The sequence below is a fragment of the Somniosus microcephalus genome, chromosome 3 (assembly GCF_052327205.1).
Source record: "Somniosus microcephalus isolate GS21.2 chromosome 3, FLI_Smic_1.0, whole genome shotgun sequence".
Taxonomy (NCBI): domain Eukaryota; kingdom Metazoa; phylum Chordata; class Chondrichthyes; order Squaliformes; family Somniosidae; genus Somniosus; species Somniosus microcephalus.
The window spans coordinates 371711869-371735753 of NC_140989.1; the positions used below are offsets into that span (position 1 = coordinate 371711869).

Sequence of the window (23885 nt, forward strand, 5' to 3'; positions counted from 1 at the left end):
ACTCACTGCCTGAAAGGGTGGTAGAGGCAGGAACCCTCACAACATTCAAGAAGCATTTGGATGAGCACTTGAAATGCCATTGCATACAAGGCTATGGACCAAATGCTGGAAAATGGGATTAGACTGGACAGGGATTGATGGATGGCGCAGACACGATGGGCCGAAGGGCCTCTTTCTGTGCTGTAAAACTCTATGACTCTATGAGGTTATGAAAGGCGCTTTAGAAATGCAAGTCTTTCCCACACCTGACATTTCACACACTGGTAAACAGGCCTGATGTTGAAAAGGTTTCACATTCAGTGAACTAATGAATCTGTTGTCAGTCAGAGCTGAGCGCCCTGACCTTTTCTCGCTCAGGGATTGGATTGTCTTATTCTTTATACTTCCATTGATGAATTTTTTGCATTAACCTTCAGGATGGGTTTACACGGCCCATTGCTCTGACCATGCCTCCATGTACCTGCTCCAGAGCCGCATTTGTGAAACCAACTCGAAGTTTCACAAGGTCTTCCTTTAGCATTGACTCCATCGGCATTACCTGTTCACCAGCAGCTCACTGAGCAGGACCCAGATCACCCCTCAAACTTCTAAACTCCAGGCAATACCAGCCCAGTCTGTGCAAGCTGTCCACATAATTTAACCCTTTTATCCCCGGTGTCAATCTGTTGAATCTGTGCTGCTCCCCCGCCAAGGTCAATATATCCTTCCTGAGGTCATAGAGTCATAACGGCACAGAAGGAGGCCATTCGGCCCATCGAGTCGGTGCCGGCTCTCTGTAGAGCAATCCAGTCAGTCCCATTCCCCCGCTCTATCCCCGTAGCCCTGCAAGTTTATTTCCCTCAACTGCCGATCCAGTCTCCCCTTGAAAACATTGAGGGCAAAAAATTCAGTTTGGGGTGCCCAGCTCGCCTGGGCGCCGGAATTACCGCTGCGCGCGGAGCCACTTGCGCCATCGGGATATTCAGTTTCTGCGCCCCAAATGGAAGCCGGCTGCTAAACGAGGCTTCCCGCGCCCCGCTTGGGGCGCTGAAACTGAATATCGGCGCGCTAAGGGCCGCAGCGCCACACACTGCGGCACGGCACGCTGCGGTACTGCAGGCCTTCCTCCCACTGTTAAGGGGGAGGTGCCTGCAACAGCGCGATCCCCGCTCGCGAGTGCCGGCAAATGAGCCTGGCACCAAGGAGAAGTGCCGGGCTCTCGGGAAACAGCCGGCAATGCCGCGGGCGGGGGGGGGTTGTAGGAGGCCGAGGACGGAGGTGCGGGCAGGCGGCCGCCGAAAAAGCGGCCGGCCGCACCTCCACCTTAACTCGCTCCACTACCGCCACAGGTTGGTCCCTGTGTACCGGTCGCTATTTGCGGCCGGCGCGGAAGAGGCGGGCGCGACCTAATATGGCGTTCGGGGCGGTAGCGGGGCGCTGCGCACACCAATGACGTCATCGGTTGCGGCGCAGTGCTACAGGCTAACGCCGCCATTAGCGCCCCGCTAAATATCGCGGTGGTTGTGGCCAGTGGCACTAAAGCCTCTGAGTGGCCTCTTTGGGCGCAAACTGGTGGCGCAAGCAACTGAATTTCTAGGCCTGAGTGTCTCCGCTTCCACCACTTCCGTCGGCAGCGAATTCCAGGTCATCACCACTCGCTGCATAAAAAAGTTCTTCCTCACATCCCCCCCCGTATCTCTTGCCCAAAACCTTAAGTCTGTGTCCCCTAGTCCTTGTACCATCAACTAGTGGGAACAGCCTTTCCCCATCCAGCTGATCCAAACCCGTCATAATCTTGTACATCTCTATCAAATCACCCCGCAACCTCCTTTGCTCTAATGAAAACAAATCCAGCTTCTCCAACCTGTCCTTGTAGCTAAGATCCCCCATCCCCGGAACCATTCTGGTAAATCTCCTCTGCACCCTCTCAAGGGCCTTCACATCCTTCCTAAAGTGTGGTGACCAGAACTGGATGCAATACTCCAGTTGTGGCCTAGCCAGCGCTTTATAAAGGTTCAGCATAACTTCTCTACTTTTGTACTCAATACCTCTATTTATGAAGCCGAAGATCCCATATGCTTCGCTAACCACTCTCTCAATATGTCCTGCCACCTTCAGGGACCTATGCACATTAACTCCCAGGTCCCTCTGTCCCTGCACACTCTTTAAAACTGTGCCATTAAGTGTATATTGCCTCTCCCTGTTCCTTCTGCCAAAATGCATCACCTCATACTTTTCTGTTTAAATTCCATCTGCCACTTGTCTGCCCATTCTGCTAGCCTTTCTATGTCCTGTTGCAGTCGATTGGTATCATCCTCACTGTTTGCCACACACCCAAGTATGATGTCATCGGCAAATTTAGAAATTCTACTCTGTATTCCAATATCCAGGTCATTTATATATATCAAGAAAAGCAGTGGCCCCAGCACTGACCTTGGGGAACACCACTGTCTACCATCCTCCAGTCTGAAAAACAGCCATTTACCACAACTCGCTGTTTTCTGTCCTTAAGCCAATTCCTTATCTAAGCTGCCACTGACCCACCTATTCCATGAGCCTCAATTTTGTTTACCAGCCTTCTATGTGGTACTTTGTCAAACGCCTTCCGAAAATCCATGTAGACAACATCCATTGCATTCCCTTCATCAATCCTCCCTGTTACTTCATCAAAAAATTCAATTAGATTAGTCAAACACGATCTGAATTTTACAAATCCGTGCTGGCTCTCCTTAATTAGCTTAAACCTCTCCAAGTGCCCATTAATTTTTTTCAAGTGCGATGCCCTGAACTGAACACAGTGTCCAGATGGGGTCTGACCAGAGCTTTATATAAACTGTAACATCACATCCACCCCTTTCTAATCCGACCCCGAGATAAAGGCCAACATTCCGTTAGCCTCCTTGCACCTCTAACAGGAGTTATACTTACAGTCTCGCCTCTCTGGCCAGGATGTCCAGGCAATCCATCTTTACCAGCTGGGCCCTGGAAAACAAATGGTTAATTCAGTAACACACTAAGCTCAGGGACAGACCAGAGCCGTGAATGTTATTAACATCGAGAGATTCTTAACAGCAAGTGTTTAAATGGTCTTCCAATCCCTTTCATAGAATCACAGAATCTCACAACACAGGAGGAGGCCATTCGGCCCATCGTGCCTGTGCCGGCTCTTTGAAAGAGCTCTCCAATTAGTCCCACTCCCTGCTCTTTCCCCACAGCCCTGCAAATATCTCCCCTTCAAGTATTTCTCCAATTCCCTTTTGCAAGAATCTGCTTTTCCTCCTCTCCCCTCTGGTTCTTTTGCCAATTACTTTCAATCTGTGTCCTCTAGTTACCGACCCTCCTGCCACTGGAAACAGTTCCTCCTTATTTACTCGATCAAAACTGGGAGGGGAGAGAAGGGGAAAGGAGAGGAGGAGCGGTGGAGAGGGGAGGGGAGGGAGAGGAGGGGAGAGGAGAGGAGGAAAGGAGGGGAGGAGAGAAGGGGAAAGGAGAGGAGGGTAGTGGAGGGGAGGGGAGAGGAGCGGAGGGGAGGGGAGTGGAGAGGAGGGGAGGGGAGAGGAGTGGAGAGGAGGAGGGGGAGGCTAGAGGGGAGGGTATAGGAGGGGGAGGGGGAAGGGGGAGGGGAGAGGAGGAGGGGGAGGCTAGAGGGGAAAGGGGAGGGGAGATGGGAGGGGTTAAGTTACAGTATTCATCAAATTTAACAAAGAAGTTCTGGTGGAAACCGGGCGGTTAAAATTGCCCCGGGTAACCTTGGAGCCAACCATGAATCTCTTAATCGTCTCTCCTGAGCACACGCAGCGAGGATGCCCGTCCAAGGCCAGCGGGATCTTGCTCTGCATATGCGTCTCAGGTGCCAATGACCACATCGGGGTTTGTGAGCCTGTGGGGGGATCCACTGAGCGGGTTTCCGCCAGTTTGAAAGCCGGCCCTATTCACACCCATTGGTTGACAGCAGCGGGAAGGGCAGAGATTACTTACAGGAGGGCCTTTCGGTCCGGAGAATCCTGTTGGGCCCTGGGGTCCTTGAGGACCCTGAAATACAAACAGAACAAAGATTAGACATCAAGAACACTCGCCGAGAACATCAGAACATAAGACGTGGGAGCAGGAGTCGGCCATTCGGTCCCTCGAGCCTGCTCCGCCATTCAATAAGATCATGGCTGATCTGATCTTGGCCTCAACACTTTTCTGTCTGTTCCCCACAACCCTTGACTCCCCTGAAGTTCAAAAATCTGTCGATCTCAGCCTTGAATATATTCAATGACTCCGCCTCCGCAGCTCTCGGGGGTAAAGAATTCCAAAGATTCACCACCCTCTGAGAGAAGAAATTCCTCCTCATCTGTTTTAAATGGGCGACCGCGTATTCTGAAACCCTAGTTCTAGATACTCCCACGAGTGGAAACATCCTCCCTGCATAAGATCCCCTCTCATTCTTCTAAACTCCAATGAGTATAGGCCCAACCTGCTCAACCTTTCCTCATAAGTCAACCACTTCACCCCAGGAATCAACCTCGTGAACCTTCCCTGAACTGCCTCCTATGCAAATATATCCCTCCTTAAATCGGGAGACCAAAACTGTACGCAGTACTCCAGGTGCGGTCTCACCAACGCCCTGTACAGTTATAACAGGACTTCCCTACTTTTATAATCCATTCCCTTTGCAATAATGGCCAACATTCCATTTGACTTCCTAATTACTTGCTGTACCTGCATGCAAACTTTTTGTGATTCATGTACAAGGACCCCCAGATCCCTCTGTACCTCAGCATTTTGTAATCTCTCCCCATTTAAATAATAATTTGCTTTATTTTATCTACCAAAGTGGATAACCTCGCATTTTCCCACAATAACTGGGCGAGCACGGTGGCATAGTGGTTAGCACTGTTGCCTCACAGCGCCAGGGACCCGGGTTCGAATCCGGCCTCGGGTGACTGTCTGTGTGGAGTTTGCACATTCTCCCCGTGTTTGCGTGGGTTTTCTCCGGGTGCTCCGGTTTCCTCCCACAGTCCAAAGATGTGCGGGTTAGGATGATTGGCTATGATAAATTGACCCTTAGTGTTAGGGGGATTAAATACGTGGGGTTACGGGGATAGGGTGGGATATGTGTCGGTGCAGGCTCGATGGGCCGAAATGGCCTCTATCTGCACTGTGGGGTTTCTGTGATTCTGTGATAAACTCCAGCTGCCAGATTTTTGCCCTCTCACGTAACCTATCTATATCCCTTTGCAGACTCTTTGGGGTAAAAATTGGGTTGCTTTGCGCCTCCCGTTAACGCCACTCGGGGCAGCGCTAACGAGGCACAAAGCCCCTCGCGCCCGGGTGCGGCGCCGCTAACGCCTCCCGTGAAATTCAGTGGACTGTCAGTGGCGGCGGTAGCCGGTAGCGCCCCGCTCACGCTCCGGCCGCAATCTTCAGTTGCACCCCCTGACCTATCGCCGGACGATATGTCCGACAGGGTCAAGGGACGTTTTTGCAGCTACGGTGACACAATTTAAAGGGCAGGTGTCAGGTGGCCATTTTTTTTGGGCCGCCTGCCAGCACCTGCCCCCTTCCCCTTTTTTATTTGGGGTGCCAGCTGCGATCGCTCAGCCTGGCGCGCCTCTCGAGTGTCGGGCTGCTTTCTATTCATATTTTTAGTCGTCCTTTGCTGGTTTCTAAAAATTTCCCAATCCTCTGGCCTACCGCTAATCTTCGCAATATTGTAAGCCTTTTCATTCAATTTGATACCATCCTTTACTTCCTTAGTTAGCCACGGATGGTTCATCCTTCTCTTAGAGTCTTTCTTTCTCACTGGAATATACCTTTGCTGAGAGTTATGAAATATCTCCTTAAATGTCTGCCACTGCTTATCTACCACCTTATCCTTTAATCTATTTTCCCAGTCCACTTTAGCCAACTCTGTCTTCATACCCTTATAATTGCCTTTATTTAAGTTTAAGACACTAGTTTCAGACCCAAGTTTCTCACCCTCAAACTGAATGTGAAATTCTATCATGTTATGATCAATCTTCCCTAGAGGATCCTTTACTATGAGATCATTAATTAATCCGATCTCATTACACATTACCAGATCTAAGGTTTCCTGTTCCCTGGTTGGTTCCACAATGTATTGTTCTAAGAAACTGTCCTGAATACACTCTATGAACTCGTCCTCAAGGCTACCTTTGCCAATTTGATTTGTCTAATCTGTATGAAGATTAAAATCACCCATGATTATTGCAGTATCTTTCTTACAAGCCCACATTATTTCTTGATTTATACTCCACAGTGTAGCTACTGTTTGGGGCCTATAGACTACTTCCACCAGTGACATCTTTCCCTTATTATTTCTTATCTCCACCCAAACTGATTCTACATCTTGATCTTATGAGCCAAGATCATTTCTCACTACTGCACTGATCTCATCCTTTATTAACAGAGCTACCCCACCTCCTTTTCCTTTCTGCCTATCCTTCCAAAATGTCAAATACCCCTGAATATTCAGTTCCCAGCCTTGGTCACCTTGCAGCCTCATCTCTGTAATGGCTATCAGATCATACCCATTTATTTCTATTTGTGCCGTCAACTCATCTATCTTGTTACAAATGCTACGTACATTCAGGTAAAGAGCATTTAATTTTGTCTTTTTACCATTTTTCTCTACTCTGACTCTATTTGCTGGTGCACTCTTATGTTTGTACGCTCTGTCTCTTCCTGTCATACTCTGGTTCTCACAACCCCTATCGCTACCCTGCACTATTGCCTTGTCCTTTCTCTTTAAGTTTCTAAATTTCCCCTCACCTGAACCCCTCCCTCCACTATTTAGTTTAAAGCCCTATCTACAGCCCTAGTTATTCAATTCACCAGGACCCTGGTCCCAGCCTGGTTCAAGTGAAGCCTGTCCCACGGAACAGCTCCCTCTTTCCCCAGTACTGGTGCCAGTGCCCCAAGAATCGAAACCCATTTCTCCCACACCAATCCTTGAGCCACGCATTCAACTCTCTGATCTTATTGACCCTATGCCAATTTGCTCATGGCTCAGGTAGTAATCCAGAGATTATCACCTTTGTGATTCTGCTTTTGAATTTAGCCCCTAGCTGCTCATACTCCCTCAGCAGAACCTCTTTCTGAGTCTTACTTATGTCATTGGTATCTACGTGGACCACGACAACTGGATCTTCCCCTCCCATTCCAAGTTCTTCTCCAGGCCGGAGGAGATGTCCTTTACCCTGGCACCGGGCAGGCAACACAGCCTTCGGGACTCACGCTCTCGGCTGCAGAGAACAGTATCTATCCCGTTAACTATACTGTCCCCTACTACTACTACATTCCTTTTTACTCCCCCAACTTGAATGGTTTCCTGTACCACGGTGCTGTGGTCAGTTTGCTCATCCTCCCTGCAGTCCCTGCTCTCGCCCACACAGGCTGCAAGAACCTTGTACCTGTTGGACAAGTGCAAGGGCTGAGGCTCCTCCAATGCTACCTCCTGGATCCCCATACCTGCCTCACTCGTAGTCGCACCCTCCTGTCCCTGACCACGGACCAAATCTGAAGTATTTAACCTAAGGGGTGTGACTGCCTCCTGGAACAAAGTGTCCAGGAGACTTTCTCCCTCCCTGATGTATCGCAGTGTCTGAAGCTCAGACTCCAGCTCCAGAACTCTGAGCTGAAGTTCCTCGAGCTGCAGACACTTCCTGCTGATGTGGTCGCTGTAGATCACACTGGGGTCCACCAGCTCCCATATGCTGCAGCTGCAACACATCACCTGCCCTGCCATCGCTATTGTATTTTATTTAACTAATTAGGTTTTCAAGTTTTGAAATACTCAACTGTCTATTAATAGTTTTTAAACTAGGTAATAACCTTGTTTAATTTATTAAATGTAGTTACATGCTTTAGGTCTTCACTGTAACTTAGCCCACAGACCTAATTTAACCCGAGTTGTTTATATATTTTATGTATCAAACATCACCTCTTACCCCCAACTCACCGAATTCCCTCACTCACTGAAATCCCAGGTTTAGTATTCTGTAGAAGCAGTACTCCGTAGAGCTGGACTCCGTGCTACTTACCCCGTCTAAATCCATCTCGGGTGAAAGCGCGATGGCGATATTGATTAACCCCCACACCCCCGCCCGAGTCTCTTCTCCATTACCCGGGACACTCTATAATGGTGTCCGTGGCCCGCCATTCTGAGGCAACAGTCGCGGAGGGGGAATGAAGACTTGAGTCTGTTGCATTGAGCTTTTGATGACTTCATGGTATGGTGAGGTACAAAGGGAGAGCAGAGCTCGGTAAATCAGGAGGCTGATCTTTTTACATAAAGTCTACAGCACAGAAACAGGCCATTCAGATGAACTGGTCCATGTCGGTGTTTATGGTCCACACCAGCCTCCTCCCAACCCCTCTTCATCTCACCCCATCACCATATCCTTCTATTCCTTTCTCCCTCATGTGTTTATCCAGCTTCCCCTTAAATGAATCTGTGTTATTCGCCTCAACCACTCCCTGTGGTAGCGAGTTCCACATTCTACCCACTCTGTGGGTAAAGAAGTTTCTCCTGAATTCCCTATTGGATTTATTAATGACTGTCTTATATTTATGGCCCCTAGATCTGATCTCGCCCACATCTTTTCTACACCTACCTCCAGATAGAGAAATATCACGGGGGTATAAATGTGTTCAGGGTGACAGCGAATTGACAGTCTGTTTCATATTTACGGAGAACAGTAGCGTAGTGGTTATGTTACAGGGCAATAATCCAGAGGCCTGGACTAATGATCCAGGGACGGGAGTTCAAATCCCACCACAGCAGCTGGGGAATTTAAATTCAGATAATTAAATAAATCTGGAATAAAAAGCTAAGATCAGTAATGGTGACCATGAAACGACCGGATTGTCGTAAAAACCTATCTGGTTCACTAATGTCCTTTAGGGGAGGAAATCTGCCGTTCTTACCCGGTCTGGCCTATAGGTGACTCCAGTCCCACACCAATGTGGTTGACTCTGAAGTGGCCGAGCGAGACCCTCAGTTATATCAAAAATTGCTATGACAAGCAATAATCTACACGGACTGCAGTGGTTCGAGAAGGCGGCTCACCATCCCCTTCTCGAGGGCAATTAGGGATGGGCAATAAAAGCTGGCCTTGCCTGTGATCCCTACAACCCTCCGAGATTTCTGCGCTCCTCCAATTCTTGCCTCTTGTCCATCCCTGATTTTAATCGCCCCACCATTGGCGGCCGTGCCTTCAGCTGCCTGGGCCCTAAGCTCTGGACTACCCTCCCTAAACCTCTCTACCTCTCTCTCCGCCTTTAAGATGCTCTTTAAAAGCTCCCTCTTTGACCAAGTTTTCAGTCACCTGTCCTAATATCTCCTTGTGTGGCTCAGTCTCGAGTTTTGTCTGATTTACGCTCCTGTGAAGCGCCTTGGGACGGTTTACGAAAGGCGCTATATAAATGCAGCTTGTTTTTTGTTGCTAACTGGCCAGAGGCAGGTTGTTGATGCAATCTCGGGGCGAAAGACGTCAAACAGATCTAAGCTGACTTGACATTGGCTGGGCGGAGGAAGGTGAAAGGTGAGCAGCCAATGGTGAGTGAGTTCCTACTGACCCTCTGGAAGATTATGAAAGTGAGTGAAGATAATAACTGGAACCAAAATGGACAAGTAGTCCTGCCCAAATGGGCGAATGTTCCTCCAGCACCGATTCTCTGGCTCATCATCCCATCAAGAAGGACTAGCCAGTGGGAACCGACCCCGAATATTCGCACCATTGTCGCGTGACCTCGGTTTGACTCACGTACTGACGTTACCTCAGTGTGCGGAGACACAATTCCTTACCCTTTCGCCGGGAGTTCCGGGGGGCCCATCATTGCCAGAGGTGCCCTGAAAACAAAGAGGGAACATAAGAATATAAGAACATAAGAAATAGGAGCAGGAGTAGGCCATTCGGCCCTTCGAGCCTGCTCCGCCATTCAATGAGATCATGGCTGATCTTCTGCCTCAACTCCATTCACCGGCCCTATCGCCATATCCCTTGATGCCCTTACTAGTCAGAAACCTATCGACTTCTGTTTTGAATATACCCAATGACTGAGCCTCCACCACCCTCTGGGGTAGAGAATTCCAAAGATTCACCACCCTCTGTGTGAAGAAATTTCTTCTCATCTCAGTCCTGAATGGCCTACCCTTTATCCTGAGGCTGTGGCCCCTGGTTCTAGACGCCCCAGCTAAGGGAAACATTCTCCCAGCATTCACCCTAACAAGCCCTGTAGTAATTTTGTATGCTTCAATGAGATCCCCTCTCATTCATCTGAATTCAAGAGAATACAGGCCTAGTTTACTCAATCTCTTCTCATACGACAGTCTCGCCATCCCAGGAATCAATCTCGTGAACCTTCGTTGCACTCCCTCTATGGCAAGTATATCCTTCCTTAGGTAAGGAGACCAAAATTGTACACAATTCTCCAGGTGTGGTCTCACCAGGGCCCTATATAATTGGAGTTGTAAACTTCAACATCAATCCAGTCGATGAAAGGTGTGATAATCGGGGCTATTAATCAGGTGTCTCGATGGTGCGAGATGTTAAATACCTTTGGTCCTGGTTTCCCGGTGGGACCTCTTGGACCTCGAGCACCGCGCGGACCCTGGGAAAAAAAAGTCACAAACAACGTGAGATTCTGACAGGAGGCTGGAATAAGGGGCCGGAATTTCCTGCCAAAATAATCGTGAGTTTAATGGGGCTCGCCATTATTAAAGTGTAAATAACCCGGCAAATTGTGGTGAGGCAGAGTTACGCTGTGTGTTGCGAATCGTCACAAGTTGCCAGATGATTTACGCCGCTCCGCGGTTAGCCTCGCAGAAACGGGATCTGGTCCTCAACCTCCGTGTGAGTTTTGAGAAATTCCTGGATTTGTGAATTAATTAAACTCGACAGAAAGTTAGGCTGGAACTTAACAGCATAAGGACCCTTTTAATGAGAAGATTTATGTTCCTGCAATGCCACTCAACTCATCTGGCCCAGAACTGGAACAATCAAAACTGTTCAATCTCATTCAGCTGTTGTTGGAGATTTTTTAATTTAAAATTTTTACATTTCCATCATACTTTCCCTTTCTGTCTTTTTTTTCTCACTCTATAAATTCAATCTCCTTATTTCGTTTTCTGAAAATGATTTGACTCCAATTCACTCGATTTCCTTCTCCGTCGTTCCTCTATTTCTTTCTCAATACTTAAATCTGAAGGAGTTAATCTAATGGTCGAGGAGACGGACTGTTGGTCCCGCCGTTCACTGAAGTCCCAGATACCACGATGCCGAGAAACTGGAGAAGTTGGGGCTGCCTTTTGAAAGTTACTATTCAAATTGCTTCCACCGCCCTTTCAGGCAGCGCATTCCAGATCACAACAACTCGCTGTAAAAACATTCTCCTCATCTCCGCTCTGGTTCTTCACCAATGATTTTAAATCTATATTCCTCTGGTTACCGACCCTCCTGCCACTGGAAACAGTTTCTCCTTATTTACTCCATCAAAACCCCTCACGATTTTGAACACCTCTATTAAATCTCCCCTTACCCTTCTCTGCTCTACAGGGAACAACCTCAGCTTCTCCAGTCTCTTCTCAACCCTGGTACCATTCTAGTAAATCTCCTCTGCACCCTCTCCAAGGCCTTGACATCCTTCCTAAAGTGTGGTGCCCAGAATTGGACACAACACTCCAGCCGGGGACTAACCAGTGATTTATAAAGGTTCACCATAACCTCCTTGTTCTTGTACTCTATACTCTATACCCTTATTTTAAAAACCAAGTACCCCATACACTTTCATAACCGCATTATCAACTTGCCCTGCCACCTTCAAAGATTTGTGAATGTGCCCCCCCAGATCCCTGTGCTCCTGCACCCCCTCAAAATAGACCCTTTAGATTAACTGCCTCTCCATGTTGTTCCTCCCAAAGTGCATCACTTGACACCTCTCCACATTAAATTGCATCCCCCATGGGTCTGCCCATTTCACCAGTCTGCCACGTGCCTGCCCATTTCACCAGTCTGCCATGTGTCTGCCCATTTCACAAGTCTGCCATGTGTCTGCCCATTTCACCAGTCTGCCTGTGTCTGCCCATTTCACCAGTCTGCCATGTGTCTGCCCATTTCACCAGTCTGCCATGTGTCTGCCCATTTCACCAGTCTGCCATGTGCCTGCCCATTTCACCAGTCTGCCATGTGTCTGCCCATTTCACCAGTCTGCCATGTGTCTGCCCATTTCACCAGTCTGCCATGTGTCTGCCCATTTCACCAGTCTGCCATGTGTCTGCCCATTTCACCAGTGTGCCATGTGTCTGCCCATTTCAGCAGTCTGCCATGTGTCTGCCCATTTCACCAGTCTGCCATGTGTCTGCCCATTTCACCAGTCTGCCTGTGTCTGCCCATTTCACCAGTCTGCCTGTGTCTGCCCATTTCACAAGTCTGCCATGTGTCTGCCCATTTCACCAGTCTGCCATGTGTCTGCCCATTTCACCAGTCTGCCATGTGTCTGCCCATTTCACCAGACTGCCATGTGTCTGCCCATTTCACCAGTCTGCCATGTGTCTGCCCATTTCACCAGTCTGCCTGTGTCTGCCCATTTCACAAGTCTGCCATGTGCCTGCCCATTTCACCAGTCTGCCATGTGCCTGCCCATTTCACCAGTCTGCCATGTGTCTGCCCATTTCACCAGTCTGCCATGTGTCTGCCCATTTCACCAGTCTGCCATGTTTCTGCCCATTTCACCAGTCCGCCTGTGTCCACTCATTTCACCAGTTTGCCTGTGTCTGCCCATTTCACCAGTCTGCCCGTGTCTGCCCATGTCTGCCCACTTCACCAGTCTGCCTGTGTCTGCCCATTTCACCAGTCTGCCATGTGTCTGCCCATTTCACCAGTCTGCATGTGTCTGCCCATTTCACCAGTCTGCCTGTGTCTACCCATTTCACCAGTCTGCCTGTGTCTGCCCATTTCACCAGTCTGCCTGTCTGCCCATTTCACCAGTCTGCCTGTGTCTGCCCATTTCACCAGTCTGCCTGTGTCTGCCCATTTCACCAGTCTGCCATGTGTCTGCCCAGTTCACCAGTCTGCCATGTGTCTGCCCATTTCACCAGTCTGCCTCTGTCTGCCCATTTCACCAGTCTGCCATGTGTCTGCCCATTTCACCATTCTGTCATGTGTCTGCCCATTTCACCAGTCTGCCATTTCTCTGCCCATTTCACTAGTCTGCCTGTGTCTGCCCATTTCACCAGTCTGCCTGTGTCTGCCCATTTCACCAGTCTGCCATGTCTGCAGATTTCACGAGTCTGCCATGTGCCTGCCCATTTCACCAGTCTGCCATGTGCCTGCCCATTTCACCAGTCTGCCTGTGTCTGCCCATTTCACCAGTCTGCCTGTGTCTGCCCATTTCACCAGTCTGCCTGTCTCTGCCCATTTCACCAGTCTGCCATGTGTCTGCCCATTTCACCAGTCTGCCATGTGTCTGCCCATTTCATCAGTCTGCCATGTGTCTGCCCATTTCACCAGTCTGCCATGTGTCTGCCCATTTCACAAATCTGCCATGTGTCTGCCCATTTCACCAGTCTGCCATGTGTCTGCACACATCACCAGCCTGCCATGCGTCTGCACACTTCACCAGCCTGCCATGTGTCTGCCCATTTCACCAGTATGCCTGTGTCTGCCCATTTCACCAGTCTGCCTGTGTCTGCCCATTTCACCAGTCTGCCTGTGTCTGCCCATTTCACCAGTCTGCCTGTGTCTGCCCATTTCACCAGTCTGCCTGTATCTGCCCATTTCACCAGTCTGCCATGTGTCTGCCCATTTCACCAGTCCGCCTGTGTCCGCTCATTTCACCAGTCTGGCTGTGTCTGCCCATTTCACCCGTCTGCCATGTGTCTGCCCATTTCACCAGTCTGCTTGTGTCTGCCCATTTCACCAGTCTGCCTCTGTCTAACCATTTCACCAGTCTGCCTGTGTCTGCCCATTTCACCAGTCTGCCTGTGTCTGCCCATTTCACCAGTCTGCCATGTGTCTGCCCATTTCACCAGTCTGCCATGTCTCTGCCCATTTCACTAGTCTGCCTGTGTCTGCCCATTTCACCAGTCTGCCTGTGTCTGCCCATTTCACCAGTCTGCCAAGTGTCTGCCCATTTCACCAGTCTGCCATGTGCCTGCCCATTTCACCAGTCTGCCATGTGTCTGCCCATTTCACCAGTCTGCCATTTGTCTGCACATTTCACCAGTCTGCCTGTGTCTGCCGATTTCACCAGTCTGCCTGTGTCTGCCCATTTCACCAGTCTGCCTGTGTCTGCCCATTTCACCAGTCTGCCTGTGTCTGCCCATTTCACCAGTCTGCCTGTCTGCCCATATCACCAGTCTGCCTGTGTCTGCCCATTTCACCAGTCTGCCATGTGTCTGCCCATTTCACCAGACCGCCTGTGTCCGCTCATTTCACCAGTCTGCCTGTGTCTGCCCATTTCACCAGTCTGCCTGTCTGCCCATTTCACCAGTCTGCCTGTGTCTGCCCGTGTCTGCCCATTTCACCAGTCTGCCTGTGTCTGCCCATTTCACCAGTCTGCCTGTGTCTGCCAATGTCTGCCCATTTCACCAGTCTGCCTGTGTCTGCCCATTTCACCAGTCTGCCATGTGTCTGCACATTTCACCAGTCTGCCATGTGTCTGCACATTTCACCAGTCTGCATGTGTCTGCCCATTTCACCAGTCTGCCTGTGTCTACCCATTTCACCAGTCTGCCTGTGTCTGCCCATTTCACCAGTCTGCCTGTCTGCCCATTTCACCAGTCTGCCTGTGTCTGCCCATTTCACCAGTCTGCCTGTGTCTGCCCATTTCACCAGTCTGCCTGTGTCTGCCCATTTCACCAGTCTGCCTGTGTCTGCCCATTTCACAAGTCTGCCATGTGTCTGCCCATTTCACCAGTCTGCCATGTGTCTGCCCATTTCACCAGTCTGCCATGTGTCTGCCCATTTCACCAGTCTGCCATGTGTCTGCCCATTTCACCAGTCTGCCATGTGCCTGCCCATTTCACCAGTTTGCCATGTGTCTGCCCATTGCACAAGGCTGCCATGTGCCTACCCATTTCACCAGTCTGCCATGTGTCTGCCCAATTCACCAGTCTGCCATGTGTCTGCCCATTTCACCAGTCTGCCATGTGCCTGCCCATTTCACCAGTCTGCCATGTGTCTGCCCATTTCACCAGTCTGCCTGTGTCTGCCCATTTCACCAGTCTGCCATGTGTCTGCCCATTTCACCAGTCTGCCATGTGTCTGCCCATTTCACCAGTCTGCCATGTGTCTGCCCATTTCACCAGTCTGCCATGTGTCTGCCCATTTCACCAGTTTGCCATGTGTCTGCACACTTCACCAGCCTGCCATGTGTCTGCACACTTCACCAGCCTGCCATGTGTCTGCCCATTTCACCAGTCTGCCTGTGTCTGCCCATTTCACCAGTCTGCCTGTGTCTGCCCATTTCACCAGTCTGCCTGTGTCTGCCCATTTCACCAGTCTGCCTGTGTCTGCCCATTTCACCAGTCTGCCTGTGTCTGCCCATTTCACCAGTCTGCCTGTGTCTGCCCATTTCACCAGTCTGCCATGTGTCTGCCCATTTCACCAGTCCGCCTGTGTCCGCTCATTTCACCAGTCTGCCTGTGTCTGCCCATTTCATCAGTCTGTCTGTGTCTGCCCGTGTCTGCCCACTTCACCAGTCTGCCTGTGTCTGCCCATTTCACCAGTCTGCCATGTGTCTGCCCATTTCACCAGTCTGCATGTGTCTGCCCATTTCACCAGTCTGCCTGTGTCTACCCATTTCACCAGTCTGCCTGTGTCTGCCCATTTCACCAGTCTGCCTGTCTGCCCATTTCACCAGTCTGCCTGTGTCTGCCCATTTCACCAGTCTGCCTGTGTCTGCCCATTTCACCAGTCTGCCATGTCTGCCCAGTTCACCAGTCTGCCATGTGTCTGCCCATTTCACCAGTCTGCCTCTGTCTGCCCATTTCACCAGTCTGCCATGTGTCTCCCCATTTCACCAGTCTGCCTGTGTCTGCCCATTTCACCAGTCTGCCATGCGTCTGCCCATTTCACCAGTCTGTCATGTGTCTGCCCATTTCACCAGTCTGCCATTTGTCTGCCCATTTCACTAGTCTGCCTGTGTCTGCCCATTTCACCAGTCTGCCTGTGTCTGCCCATTTCACCAGTCTGCCATGTGTCTGCCCATTTCACCAATCTGCCATGTGCCTGCCGATTTCACCAGTCTGCCATGTGCCTGCCCATTTCACCAGTCTGCCTGTCTGCCCATTTCACCAGTCTGCCATGTGTCTGCCCATTTCACCAGTCTGTCATGTGTCTGCCCATTTCACCAGTCTGCCATTTGTCTGCACATTTCACCAGTCTGCCTGTGTCTGCCCATTTCACCAGTCTGCCTGTGTCTGCCCATTTCACCAGTCTGCCTGTGTCTGCCCATTTCACCAGGCTGCCATGTGTCTGCCCATTTCACCAGTCTGCCATGTGTCTGCCCATTTCACCAGTCTGCCATGTGTCTGCCCATTTCACCAGTCTGCCTGTGTCTGCCCATTTCACCAGTCTGCCATGTGTCTGCCCATTTCAGCAGTCTGCCATGTGTCTGCCCATTTCAGCAGTCTGCCATGTGTCTGCCCATTTCACCAGTCTGCCATGTGTCTGCCCATTTCACCAGTCTGCCATGTGTCTGCACACTTCACCAGCCTGCCATGCGTCTGCACACTTCACCAGCCTGCCATGTGTCTGCCCATTTCACCAGTCTGCCTGTGTCTGCCCATTTCACCAGTCTGCCTGTGTCTGCCCATTTCACCAGTCTGCCTGTGTCTGCCCATTTCACCAGTCTGCCTGTGTCTGCCCATTTCACCAGTCTGCCTGTGTCTGCCCATTTCACCAGTCTGCCTGTGTCTGCCCATTTCACCAGTCTGCCATGTGTCTGCCCATTTCACCAGTCCGCCTGTGTCCGCTCATTTCACCAGTCTGCCTGTGTCTGCCCATTTCACCAGTCTGTCTGTGTCTGCCCGTGTCTGCCCACTTCACCAGTCTGCCTGTGTCTGCCCATTTCACCAGTCTGCCATGTGTCTTACCATTTCACCAGTCTGCATGTGTCTGCCCATTTCACCAGTCTGCCTGTGTCTACCCATTTCACCAGTCTGCCTGTGTCTGCCCATTTCACCAGTCTGCCTGTCTGCCCATTTCACCAGTCTGCCTGTGTCTGCCCATTCCACCAGTCTGCCTGTGTCTGCCCATTTCACCAGTCTGCCATGTGTCTGCCCAGTTCACCAGTCTGCCATGTGTCTGCCCATTTCACCAGTCTGCCTCTGTCTGCCCATTTCACCAGTCTGCCATGTGTCTCCCCATTTCACTAGTCTGCCTGTGTCTGCCCATTTCACCAGTCTGCCATGCGTCTGCCCATTTCACCAGTCTGTCATGTGTCTGCCCATTTCACCAGTCTGCCATTTGTCTGCCCATTTCACTAGTCTGCCTGTGTCTGCCCATTTCACCAGTCTGCCTGTGTCTGCCCATTTCACCAGTCTGCCATGTGTCTGCCCATTTCACCAGTCTGCCATGTGCCTGCCCATTTCACCAGTCTGCCATGTGCCTGCCCATTTCACCAGTCTGCCTGTCTGCCCATTTCACCAGTCTGCCATGTGTCTGCCCATTTCACCAGTCTGTCATGTGTCTGCCCATTTCACCAGTCTGCCATTTGTCTGCACATTTCACCAGTCTGCCTGTGTCTGCCCATTTCACCAGTCTGCCTGTGTCTGCCCATTTCACCAGTCGGCCTGTGTCTGCCCATTTCACCAGGCTGCCATGTGTCTGCCCATTTCACCAGTCTGCCATGTGTCTGCCCATTTCACCAGTCTGCCATGTGTCTGCCCATTTCACCAGTCTACCATGTGTCTGCCCATTTCACCAGTCTGCCTGTGTCTGCCCATTTCACCAGTCTGCCATGTGTCTGCCCATTTCACCAGTCTGCCATGTGTCTGCCCATTTCACCAGTCTGCCATGTGTCTGCCCATTTCACCAGTCTGCCATGTGTCTGCCCATTTCACAAATCTGCCATGTGTCTGCCCATTTCACCAGTCTGCCATGTGTCTGCACACTTCACCAGCCTGCCATGCGTCTGCACACTTCACCAGCCTGCCTGTGTCTGCCCATTTCACCAGTCTGCCATGTGTCTGCCCATTTCACCAGTCCGCCTGTGTCCGCTCATTTCACCCGTCTGCCTGTGTCTGCCCATTTCACCCGTCTGCCATGTGTCCGCCCATTTCACCAGTCTGCATGTGTCTGCCCATTTCACCAGTCTCCCCTTGTCTGCCCATTTCACCCGTCTGCCATGTGTCTGCCCATTTCACCAGTCTGCCATGTGTCTGCCCATTTCACCAGTCTGCCATGTGTCTGCCCATTTCACAAATCTGCCATGTGTCTGCCCATTTCACCAGTCTGCCATGTGTCTGCACACTTCACCAGCCTGCCATGCGTCTGCACACTTCACCAGCCTGCCTGTGTCTGCCCATTTCACCAGTCTGCCATGTGTCTGCCCATTTCACCAGTCCGCCTGTGTCCGCTCATTTCACCCGTCTGCCTGTGTCTGCCCATTTCATCCGTCTGCCATGTGTCCGCCCATTTCACCAGTCTGCATGTGTCTGCCCATTTCACCAGTCTGCCCGTGTCTGCCCATTTCACCCGTCTGCCATGTGTCTGCCCATTTCACCAGTCTGCATGTGTCTGCCCATTTCACCAGTCTGCCTGTGTCTGCCCATTTCACCAGTCTGCCTGTGTCTGCCTGTGTCTGCCCATTTCACCAGTCTGCCTGTGTCTGCCCATTTCACCAGTCTGCCTGTGTCTGCCAATGTCTGCCCATTTCACCAGTCTGCCTGTGTCTGCCCATTTCACCAGTCTGCCATGTGTCTGCACATTTCACCAGTCTGCATGTGTCTGCCCATTTCACCAGTCTGCCTGTGTCTACCCATTTCACCAGTCTGCCTGTGTCTGCCCATTTCACCAGTCTGCCTGTCTGCCCATTTCACCAGTCTGCCTGTGTCTGCCCATTTCACCAGTCTGCCTGTGTCTGCCCATTTCACCAGTCTGCCTGTGTCTGCCCATTTCACCAGTCTGCCTGTGTCTGCCCATTTCACAAGTCTGCCATGTGTCTGCCCATTTCACCAGTCTGCCATGTGTCTGCCCATTTCACCAGTCTGCCATGTGTCTGCCCATTTCACCAGTCTGCCATGTGTCTGCCCATTTCACCAGTCTGCCATGTGCCTGCCCATTTCACCAGTTTGCCATGTGTCTGCCCATTGCACAAGGCTGCCATGTGCCTACCCATTTCACCAGCCTGCCATGTGTCTGCCCAATTCACCAGTCTGCCATGTGTCTGCCCATTTCACCAGTCTGCCATGTGCCTGCCCATTTCACCAGTCTGCCATGTGTCTGCCCATTTCACCAGTCTGCCTGTGTCTGCCCATTTCACCAGTCTGCCATGTGTCTGCCCATTTCACCAGTCTGCCATGTGTCTGCCCATTTCACCAGTCTGCCATGTGTCTGCCCATTTCACCAGTCTGCCATGTGTCTGCCCATTTCACCAGTTTGCCATGTGTCTGCACACTTCACCAGCCTGCCATGCGTCTGCACACTTCACCAGCCTGCCATGTGTCTGCCCATTTCACCAGTCTGCCTGTGTCTGCCCATTTCACCAGTCTGCCTGTGTCTGCCCATTTCACCAGTCTGCCTGTGTCTGCCGATTTCACCAGTCTGCCTGTGTCTGCCCATTTCACCAGTCTGCCTGTGTCTGCCCATTTCACCAGTCTGCCTGTGTCTGCCCATTTCACCAGTCTGCCATGTGTCTGCCCATTTCACCAGTCCGCCTGTGTCCGCTCATTTCACCAGTCTGCCTGTGTCTGCCCATTTCACCAGTCTGTCTGTGTCTGCCCGTGTCTGCCCACTTCACCAGTCTGCCTGTGTCTGCCCATTTCATCAGTCTGCCATGTGTCTGCCCATTTCACCAGTCTGCATGTGTCTGCCCATTTCACCAGTCTGCCTGTGTCTACCCATTTCACCAGTCTGCCTGTGTCTGCCCATTTCACCAGTCTGCCTGTCTGCCCATTTCACCAGTCTGCCTGTGTCTGCCCATTTCACCAGTCTGCCTGTGTCTGCCCATTTCACCAGTCTGCCATGTCTGCCCAGTTCACCAGTCTGCCATGTGTCTGCCCATTTCACCAGTCTGCCTCTGTCTGCCCATTTCACCAGTCTGCCATGTGTCTCCCCATTTCACCAGTCTGCCTGTCTGCCCATTTCACCAGTCTGCCATGCGTCTGCCCATTTCACCAGTCTGTCATGTGTCTGCCCATTTCACCAGTCTGCCATTTGTCTGCCCATTTCACTAGTCTGCCTGTGTCTGCCCATTTCACCAGTCTGCCTGTGTCTGCCCATTTCACCAGTCTGCCATGTGTCTGCCCATTTCACCAGTCTGCCATGTGCCTGCCGATTTCACCAGTCTGCCATGTGCCTGCCCATTTCACCAGTCTGCCTGTCTGCCCATTTCACCAGTCTGCCATGTGTCTGCCCATTTCACCAGTCTGTCATGTGTCTGCCCATTTCACCAGTCTGCCATTTGTCTGCACATTTCACCAGTCTGCCTGTGTCTGCCCATTTCACCAGTCTGCCTGTGTCTGCCCATTTCACCAGTCTGCCTGTGTCTGCCCATTTCACCAGGCTGCCATGTGTCTGCCCATTTCACCAGTCTGCCATGTGTCTGCCCATTTCACCAGTCTGCCATGTGTCTGCCCATTTCACCAGTCTGCCTGTGTCTGCCCATTTCACCAGTCTGCCATGTGTCTGCCCATTTCACCAGTCTGCCATGTGTCTGCCCATTTCAGCAGTCTGCCATGTGTCTGCCCATTTCACCAGTCTGCCATGTGTCTGCCCATTTCACCAGTCTGCCATGTGTCTGCACACTTCACCAGCCTGCCATGCGTCTGCACACTTCACCAGCCTGCCATGTGTCTGCCCATTTCACCAGTCTGCCTGTGTCTGCCCATTTCACCAGTCTGCCTGTGTCTGCCCATTTCACCAGTCTGCCTGTGTCTGCCCATTTCACCAGTCTGCCTGTGTCTGCCCATTTCACCAGTCTGCCTGTGTCTGCCCATTTCACCAGTCTGCCTGTGTCTGCCCATTTCACCAGTCTGCCATGTGTCTGCCCATTTCACCAGTCCGCCTGTGTCCGCTCATTTCACCAGTCTGCCTGTGTCTGCCCAATTCACCAGTCTGTCTGTGTCTGCCCGTGTCTGCCCACTTCACCAGTCTGCCTGTGTCTGCCCATTTCACCAGTCTGCCATGTGTCTTACCATTTCACCAGTCTGCATGTGTCTGCCCATTTCACCAGTCTGCCTGTGTCTACCCATTTCACCAGTCTGCCTGTGTCTGCCCATTTCACCAGTCTGCCTGTCTGCCCATTTCACCAGTCTGCCTGTGTCTGCCCATTCCACCAGTCTGCCTGTGTCTGCCCATTTCACCAGTCTGCCATGTGTCTGCCCAGTTCACCAGTCTGCCATGTGTCTGCCCATTTCACCAGTCTGCCTCTGTCTGCCCATTTCACCAGTCTGCCATGTGTCTCCCCATTTCACTAGTCTGCCTGTGTCTGCCCATTTCACCAGTCTGCCATGCGTCTGCCCATTTCACCAGTCTGTCATGTGTCTGCCCATTTCACCAGTCTGCCATTTGTCTGCCCATTTCACTAGTCTGCCTGTGTCTGCCCATTTCACCAGTCTGCCTGTGTCTGCCCATTTCACCAGTCTGCCATGTGTCTGCCCGTTTCACCAGTCTGCCATGTGCCTGCCCATTTCACCAGTCTGCCATGTGCCTGCCCATTTCACCAGTCTGCCTGTCTGCCCATTTCACCAGTCTGCCATGTGTCTGCCCATTTCACCAGTCTGTCATGTGTCTGCCCATTTCACCAGTCTGCCATTTGTCTGCACATTTCACCAGTCTGCCTGTGTCTGCCCATTTCACCAGTCTGCCTGTGTCTGCCCATTTCACCAGTCGGCCTGTGTCTGCCCATTTCACCAGGCTGCCATGTGTCTGCCCATTTCACCAGTCTGCCATGTGTCTGCCCATTTCACCAGTCTGCCATGTGTCTGCCCATTTCACCAGTCTACCATGTGTCTGCCCATTTCACCAGTCTGCCTGTGTCTGCCCATTTCACCAGTCTGCCATGTGTCTGCCCATTTCACCAGTCTGCCATGTGTCTGCCCATTTCACCAGTCTGCCATGTGTCTGCCCATTTCACCAGTCTGCCATGTGTCTGCCCATTTCACAAATCTGCCATGTGTCTGCCCATTTCACCAGTCTGCCATGTGTCTGCACACTTCACCAGCCTGCCATGCGTCTGCACACTTCACCAGCCTGCCTGTGTCTGCCCATTTCACCAGTCTGCCATGTGTCTGCCCATTTCACCAGTCCGCCTGTGTCCGCTCATTTCACCCGTCTGCCTGTGTCTGCCCATTTCACCCGTCTGCCATGTGTCCGCCCATTTCACCAGTCTGCATGTGTCTGCCCATTTCACCAGTCTGCCCGTGCCTGCCCATTTCACCCGTCTGCCATGTGTCTGCCCATTTCACCAGTCTGCATGTGTCTGCCCATTTCACCAGTCTGCCTGTGTCTACCCATTTCACCAGTCTGCCTGTGTCTGCCCATTTCACCAGTCTGCCTGTCTGCCCATTTCACCAGTCTGCCTGTGTCTGCCCATTTCACCAGTCTGCCTGTGTCTGCCCATTTCACCAGTCTGCCATGTGTCTGCCCATTTCACCAGTCTGCCATGTCTCTGCCCATTTCACTGGTCTGCCTGTGTCTGCCCATTTCACCAGTCTGCCTGTGTCCGCCCATTTCACCAGTCTGCCAAGTGTCTGCCCATTTCAACAGTCTGCCATGCGCCTGCCCATTTCACCAGTCTGCCATGTGTCTGCCCATTTCACCAGTCTGCCATGTGTCTGCACACTTCACCAGCCTGCCATGCGTCTGCACACTTCACCAGCCTGCCATGTGTCTGCCCATTTCACCAGTCTGCCTGTGTCTGCCCATTTCACCAGTCTGCCTGTGTCTGCCCATTTCACCAGTCTGCCTGTGTCTGCCCATTTCACCAGTCTGCCTGTGTCTGCCCATTTCACCAGTCTGCCTGTGTCTGCCCATTTCACCAGTCTGCCTGTGTCTGCCCATTTCACCAGTCTGCCATGTGTCTGCCCATTTCACCAGTCCGCCTGTGTCCGCTCATTTCACCAGTCTGCCTGTGTCTGCCCAATTCACCAGTCTGTCTGTGTCTGCCCGTGTCTGCCCACTTCACCAGTCTGCCTGTGTCTGCCCATTTCACCAGTCTGCCATGTGTCTTACCATTTCACCAGTCTGCATGTGTCTGCCCATTTCACCAGTCTGCCTGTGTCTACCCATTTCACCAGTCTGCCTGTGTCTGCCCATTTCACCAGTCTGCCTGTCTGCCCATTTCACCAGTCTGCCTGTGTCTGCCCATTCCACCAGTCTGCCTGTGTCTGCCCATTTCACCAGTCTGCCATGTGTCTGCCCAGTTCACCAGTCTGCCATGTGTCTGCCCATTTCACCAGTCTGCCTCTGTCTGCCCATTTCACCAGTCTGCCATGTGTCTCCCCATTTCACTAGTCTGCCTGTGTCTGCCCATTTCACCAGTCTGCCATGCGTCTGCCCATTTCACCAGTCTGTCATGTGTCTGCCCATTTCACCAGTCTGCCATTTGTCTGCCCATTTCACTAGTCTGCCTGTGTCTGCCCATTTCACCAGTCTGCCTGTGTCTGCCCATTTCACCAGTCTGCCATGTGTCTGCCCGTTTCACCAGTCTGCCATGTGCCTGCCCATTTC

The 23885-nt window shown here is 51.6% G+C and overlaps 1 protein-coding gene across 1 annotated transcript in view; it reads right to left on the reverse strand.

The window, feature by feature from the left end:
• Positions 1 to 23885, reverse strand: part of LOC147122437 (collagen alpha-1(XI) chain-like) — a 745903-nt gene that overhangs the window by 281870 nt on the left and 440148 nt on the right. The window contains exons 36-39 of the mRNA XM_085983595.1: positions 10549 to 10602; positions 9797 to 9841; positions 3958 to 4011; positions 2908 to 2961 (exon numbers count right to left, since the gene is read on the reverse strand). Of these exons, the coding sequence (XP_085839721.1) occupies positions 2908 to 2961; positions 3958 to 4011; positions 9797 to 9841; positions 10549 to 10602 (207 nt within the window). The remainder of the gene's footprint in view (positions 1 to 2907; positions 2962 to 3957; positions 4012 to 9796; positions 9842 to 10548; positions 10603 to 23885) is intronic.